We start from the raw sequence: 7,268 nt of genomic DNA, 5'->3' as shown, positions 1-7,268 counted from the left end.
AGAATGATTACACACGGCACAGTGGCCTCTCTGTCTTTTATTGAATAATTTAGGACTTCAAAATAATCTTAGCCTATTTTCATCTGCTGCCTCCAATAACACTTTGATTTTTATACCTTTTGACGCACACTGACCACAGAAGACATTATGATAAGATGTTGTCCCCAGGAAGCCCCTCTGAGAGCATCATTTCTGGTGTGGTATAATACTGAAATGAACAACTTTATAGGTCAAGAGAGGATCCAAACAGTCATCTAATGTGATGCTGGCATGCTCTATTAAGGTTGTTTATTCATTCTAAATTATTGAAGAGACCTTGTAGCTAATACTTTGTGATTTTAGATGTAGGCTAATGTAATCAGTCACAAAATAATCAGTCATGCTTCATTGAGTCAAACGTATTGCATCTTACTAGTAGCCTACGTTTTCTGATTTGCTGTCAATTAATATATCACAATACTACATGTTGGGATTTGGATTGAGTTGAGGTGATTTGTCCCAAACCTAGCCAGAAGAAGGCTACCGGAAGTAGTTGCATTCATTTTCATAATAAAAATATGTAGGCTAATTGACACGAAGTGGGCAATTTTTTAAATTGCAGGCAGGAATAGGTAACTTTTTTTCCTGGTTTCACGTTTTGTATGGCTATTAGAGCTAATAACATAGACCAAATTATTTTAGATGTTGTTTAATTTCAAAATACAGTTGGCCCCATCCGTATTTTCGTTTTGCTAATCATTATTGTGTGAAGCCATGTGTCTCAGCAAATACAATGTTTTATTCTGAAAGCATTGACAGGAAGTCCTGTGTTGTCCTGTGTGTCTCTTGTCAGCGCGCGGCGCTCTGGATCAAAGGCTCGCTCGGCTCTCCAGTCTTAACGGTCCTGTACTGAGCACAGCGCAGTCTGCCCTCGGTCTCTACGGACGCTCCGCTGTCTGGATATCGTAGCAGGGTTCTTTCTTTTTTTTTTCCTGTCTGGATTATATTCTTCTGATGGTTTTTCAACTCCAACCCGATGCATAGAAATGGGTAAACTGCACTCGAAACATGGTAAGGTTTCTTATTCCTGAGAGAAATCACAGCTATATACTTCTTCTTCTGGTGCTGCGAGACTTTCGAGTAACACTATTCATTGTCTTCTGACTTTCTTTCTCTCAAGCCGCTATTTGTAAACAGAGGGAGAGTCCTGAAGGTAAGCGCGTTTATTTTCCTAAAATAAATACATTTACACAAAGTCTCATATTTCGGTCAGTTTGTGAGCAGCAGAAAAAACATTATTTTCAGAGTCAGCTCTCGGCTCATTAATTAAGAGTCCGACTCTTTGAAGATGGACCGCTTATGGGAAACATGAGTGCAGTGCGAGCAATTGTAGTTTGTAGCTGCTAATAGTGCGCTTCTTTGTTTCAGGCGACAGTTTTGTAGTCAACGCCTGTTTGGCGAGAAAGGGCATCGACGACTGGCTCCTGAAGCAGAAATACTATTGCACGAGCTCTCGCCTCGGGCAACAGGACTGTCACCACAAGAATAGCTGCGGTTTGACCACACGGGTGAGTACGAGTCTGTCCACGAGGTTCACGTATTTATAGGGAAGTGAAGCGTAATAGACGCTTGTTCAGTTGCGTCCTCGCGGTGCTTGTGCGCATTTCACTTAATTAGGACGCGGGGTTTTGCGGTGTTTTTTGTTCTACTATGCACTTCACGGCTTCTCACCTAATAAATAGTTTTATATGAGGCAGTGTCTGTCTGTCCTCTGCCCTTCAAATGCGCTCAAAGTATTGTCAAACTTTCTAAAAGCTTTGTTGGTGGACACACTTTTAATATTGGTGGCGAGGATGGATATGTATTCATTGGCTGCAAATATTTAGATGTTTCAGATTTCATACAGCGAAAAATGTAACATCTACCAATCTCTGATCTACTTAAAATATACACATAACTGGAAACACGATGCTCACTGTTGAAGTGAACCACAAAACGCCTGGTCTTACCTTTTTGTTTCCCTGTGACAAAATGAATGTTACCTCTCCTCCACTCATATGGGAACAGGTCTTTGTTCCACCAATGCACTGATCTGAGGTTGTTGTTCTTTTTTTTATGGGGAACAATAGATCAAGCCTGAGTTGAAAGCATTGCAGTGTGACAGTCTGATGACAAGTGAGGATTGTAAAGGCTGGGGAGAAATGTTGGAGGTCATGCTTGTTTTGTATTTTGGCATTGCCGTAAACACTGTGCTGTTATTGTCAAGTGGGGAAATCCTTTGGAATTGCTTCAGAGGAGACTTAAGCCTCTTTGGTTAGTGAGACCTTCCTCAAAGGCAGCATGTTGGAGGAATTGGAGCCCATCAAGAAAAAAAAAAAAAGAAAAGGAAAATCTGTTCCTTCAGCCTCGATCCACTTTGAGCAGAAATGCATTCGTCCATCAAATGCAGCCCAGATCCAGGCGCATTTTAACAAATTAGAGCAGCTACTTTAGTACTCTGTTGTGATGTTTTGTGGCCTTTTTGAAAAACTAGAATCCTACCATCATTAGCATGTAGCTGCTTGTTGAAATAATCACTCCCATTCTCATTCCCTCTCATTATTTTTTTATGACTTTTGCTCATGCAGCATGCAGCAGTTCTTGTGTAAATGTCATGTTATACTTTGCATTTAAAGTGATTATCATGCATGCAAGACACAACTGCACATGGGTTCTTGGGGGGGGGGGGGACCCCAAAAGAGCTGTTGGCATGTGGATTTATTTGCATGAACGTATGCATCAAACTTGAGGAAGTCTAAGGCAGCAGAAATGGGACTTCCGCCCCAAGTCAGGTCCAAAGTGCGCCATTGTTTTGTCCTCTGCAGCAAGGTGTTTTTTGAAGCTTCGCTTTGCCTGAAGAGCAGCCATGGTGTTGCATGGTGAGTTAGTGATGAGAGAGAGCTAGTGGTCATTTTATTGAATGCCAATTTAATGTGACGTGCAAGTAATTGAGTGTAGTAAATGTGTTGGGAGGGTGGAACTGGCTTTACATGTTGCACCTACATGGTGGCAATGTTGCTAATCCTGACATGTGGCCAAAGCTGCAATAAACATCTTCGTATAGTAACAGGACCCCCCTCATGTCAGGCTGTTGTCTCTTTGGAGATCTCTCTGAGAAAAACACCTGAAACTGTGTTTAATTTGTAGAGCGTGTGGACGCTGTAGCAGCAGAAAAGCCATTTACAGCTTGCTTATGTGCTGAGTGGGCTTCATACGCTTATGGCAATTTAAGCATTTATAACCACATTATTACCATGCAATTACCATCCATTATTACCACAAAAACAAACATTCATTATTTTCTTTTCTGGAAATATCCATGTGCTGCATTTCACAACAACAGTGGTGTGTGTGTGTGTGTGTGTGTGTGTGTGTGTGTGTGTGTGTGTGTGTGTGTGTGTGTGTGTGTGTGTGTGAAGTTTTGGCCCGGGATGCAACAGGAGCCCCTGCTGAAAGGGGTGGATGTTTTGGAAAATAAATTGTTAGTGGAGCTTAGTTTTTTATAAATAAATCAAGTCTGGGTGCCTAATGGCTTTTATAGGTCAGAGGGAGAATGAATAAAAGAAGAAAGGTGTTTCCACCATCAATATGTATTTACTTTCCTCTTTTGTTTTGCGATTATAAAGAGAATCCAAAATATTTAATATTTAATATTAAAGTCTGAACCATTTGTTTGCAAAGGTGTAATCACTATGCAAATTATTACGAGTACAACATTGATATGTTCGAGAGCATTGCAAGATGTTTTTTTTGTTAATTTTGCTTCTTTTTTTTTGGCACATTAAAGCTATTGAAGACGTGGCACACAAATGTTATGAGGTCCCAACGTCTAAATGATCTCAAATGTTGAATTAGTGTTATTTAAATGAAGCCTTCTGTAAATAATAGCACGTTTAGAAACTTCACCCCAAGGTCTTTATGAATAAGAGCAGAAGCTAACCTCTCAGGCGAGAGAATGTGGGTCAACTCTCTTAGCTTTTAAAGCTGCCTATAGTGCGTAGAATACCTGGTGAGACCGTTATTTATAGCCCCTGTTCTTTGAGCACCCCTCCCAGCTGAGCCAGGGTCCAGGAGAATGTGGGTCGGGTGTCAACAGCAGGAAGTCCACACTTGGAATTCTTTTGATCTGATCTTTTCCAAACCATATTCCCTGTAGGAACAATGCCGTTTTCATACATGTCCTGGTTTTAAAGAGCCGCTCACATTCACAGTTATTCTTCATTAATGGTTTTTAAATCCAAATCGTGGTCTAAGCATGCGCAGATAGATTGAGACACAAAGATGCGCTTGAGATCTTAATGATATTACCATGCCGACTCTACACCCATTCATGAGTTCTGCAGTCAGATGGAGTTTGTTTGAGCTTGGCAGACAGTGAGTGAGTGGGTGAGTGAGTGGGCAGGTGTATGTATCTGTGGGTCTCAACACATGAGATCCAGGTCACGGCACACTTTCTCCCCCATGTACAGCATGGTGTCTACACCTACCTATACATTTGATATGTTAAGGGCGTTGATACGGGTCTCACAACTTATCACTTTGAAGTTAGTTGGTTTTAAGGTTTTTCTTCTCTTGGCATCAGATGAAATAAAAATCTGTTATGTTTGTGGCATGTCAAGAGGAACTAAAAAGATCTTATTCCACCCAAGGTTCCCCTTTTTCTATTCTTAAAATCCCCCTCCCCCTCCTCTTTCCCCTCCTGGTCTCCATCTGTTTCTTGCGTTCACCCTGTGGCCCTGTGTTGATTGTGGCTGATGAAATGAGACTGAATTTGAAGCGGGCCATGCGGGGAAGTGTCAGCGGTGACACTGATGGCTCCTCCTCTGCCGTGAAGCCCCGCCCTCTGTGTCGTAAAAGCCACATCCCATCTCCCACTTAGCTGCTGCTCTCACAATTCCCAAGCTCAGATGTGTTTTTTTTTTAAACTGAGCCTCCACTCAGCTCAAATAGTTTGGAAGCGTAGACTAAAAGGAAAGGTACGTGTGACGGCAGAATGCAACTCCAAAGTGAATCACGGTGAAACTTCTGGCCCCAACCCCGTTGTCTCGCAGTTGGTTGCTAGCTCTTTGATTTTTTTTAAATAGAAAGGTTTTTTTGGAAGAAGGCCTAAAGCTTTTAACCGCATTCCCTCAGCCTCCAAGTCTGATAAAAGACATGGCAGGGTTTGCGCCCCATTCGTCTTTCGCGTCTGCTGTTGTGCTTTTTCTCTCCTTGTCGTCTTCACAAAGCGAGGGCCCTTGTTCTAGGAGCTGAAAGCACCTTTCAAATGCAGACTCGTCTTCCTCTTCCTCGCCTTCTTTCTGTCCTTTCCCTGTGCGTTTTCCTTTCCCACCGGCTGGCCTCTTGTGCTGTGCTTTGGTGACGTGTATGCCCCTCTCCCACCGGGCTCTACCCCCTCTGTGCTCCCAAGGGACCGAGGGCCTGTTGTTGCTCTTTGAAGAGGCTGGGAGGAAAAAGTTTGGAGCCACACTCTAAAGAGAAGAAAAGCCTCCGCCTATGGAGGAGGAGGGGTAGCACCTGGCCATTGAGGGGCTCTGTGATTGTTTTTGATTTTCCCATGAGAAGATGGCGTGGAGGTCTCAGGCTGACGTCAACATAGCTTGGGGGACGGGGAGGGTCGAGGACGTGCAGCTGGCTTTAGTGTCACATCCGGCGTCGTGTGTCACCTAGATTACTCAACGCTGGAGGAGATTCTCCTGTGTGACAAAGCAGAGCAGACAACTCTCCTTTTCTGTGAATGCAGCCTTCCGGAAAGGTCTTCTGTGAAAGAATGACAGTGGTTTAGAGTCAGGTAAAGCCCTGGTGGCATGTAGACACTTGATCAGGTGTATCCACAGGGTTTAGCACCTTTTTGTGCTAAAGCATCTCCTCTCCATCTCTCCTATGTAATTCACAATGGCCACTATACATCACATACCATTTTCTAATTGTATTATGGAATGCTGTTTCAAATGTGTTCAGTCTAGTTGTCTCTGAATTCTTCAACAAGTACGATACAATGGTAAAAGTTTGTAATGGCAAAGATCAACTGTTACTTGAAGGTGTCATTGGGAACAAAACCACGTCGCTTGTCATCTTAATGGCATGAATGAAATGACGCTCATGTATGTGCAAATCTGTTCACGCATGAGCATGCAAGTGTGCCGTCAGCTGTCCGGATGCACTCCAGAGATCAAAGGATTCTGGGGGAATGTGCTCTAAATCTCGGAGGATTAGCGGCTGAGATTTTGCTTTGTTTCCCCAAATATATGCTCAGTATACGGAGAGCTGTTGATCAAAGTGTCTCTCACCGCCCCTTCACAGATGCATTTAGGCTGGCAGCTTCTATTCCACACGTTAGGATGGCATTCATTTCACAATTTCAAGAAATGGTTATATTTTTAGGACGTTTGGCTATTTAGTTTTCCTTTGCTTTGAAAGTGGACTCAGATTGAAACATGTGCATAGTGTATAGTAGAAGTAGTGTGATACTCTGAGCAGATAATCCAACTATAAAGCAAGGAATCCCTCTGTCTGTAGGTACGTGTGTGTGTGTGTCCTTGTGTGTGTGTATTGCTGTGGACCCAGCGTCGGCGTTAATGTGATTTAGACACGCAACGCTTTGACTAAACAGCTTCAGGGCTCTGCAGACGGAGTGGAGCATGTTGTCCACAGTGGGCCTTTTCTTCAGACTGCAGCTAACCTGTGCTGCTGGATGACTGAACATACTAACGTCACAACCGAACTCTTCTTCACTTCCTCTTCGTCAACGAGCGATGAGTGCCTCTCGTTATCGTTCTCGTAGCGATCGTCCCGCTTCGACCGAGCACTGCACTAGTCCATCTGAATCTAGAGTTCATTTAACTGACATCATCATCATCTTTGCCGTAATGCTTCCATGTCTTCGACCTTTGATGTGTGTGTATGCCTTCGACATGCTGATGCCTTTTGAAAATCTAAAGGAAAGCGTTCTTTTCCCCAAAAAAATCTTGAAATATTGAGGTAGAGAGGAGAGCAAGACCATGGCTAGTTTTATGTGGTAGATCAAAGACTTTTACAACCAGGCAGTAACTTTTCATATAATTCCTTCTTTAGATTCATGTGTGACATTCAGGTGGGTTTGATTATCACACATGCATACAAGTCAAGAATAGGTTTCCATCCGATGTGGATGACTTATGTGTGATTTCTGCCATATTCCCCAAACCAAAATATCTATTATAACTTCAAAATATAAGAGTCCACATGTCAGTTATAATGCTGTTTTTATT

The 7,268-nt window shown here is 42.8% G+C and overlaps 1 protein-coding gene across 1 annotated transcript in view; it reads left to right on the top strand.

The window, feature by feature from the left end:
• Window positions 1-677: 677 nt before the first annotated feature.
• nkd1 (NKD inhibitor of WNT signaling pathway 1) overlaps window positions 678-7,268 on the top strand; it is a 33,620-nt gene continuing 27,029 nt past the window's right edge. The window contains exons 1-3 of the mRNA XM_031848503.1: window positions 678-1,050; window positions 1,160-1,192; window positions 1,408-1,547. Of these exons, the coding sequence (XP_031704363.1) occupies window positions 1,026-1,050; window positions 1,160-1,192; window positions 1,408-1,547 (198 nt within the window). The 5' untranslated portion in view covers window positions 678-1,025. The remainder of the gene's footprint in view (window positions 1,051-1,159; window positions 1,193-1,407; window positions 1,548-7,268) is intronic.

The sequence above is a fragment of the Anarrhichthys ocellatus genome, unplaced genomic scaffold, assembly GCF_004355925.1.
Source record: "Anarrhichthys ocellatus isolate YVR2014 unplaced genomic scaffold, GSC_Weel_1.0 scaffold8, whole genome shotgun sequence".
Lineage (NCBI taxonomy): Eukaryota > Metazoa > Chordata > Actinopteri > Perciformes > Anarhichadidae > Anarrhichthys > Anarrhichthys ocellatus.
This window is presented reverse-complemented; position numbering and strand designations above follow the sequence as displayed.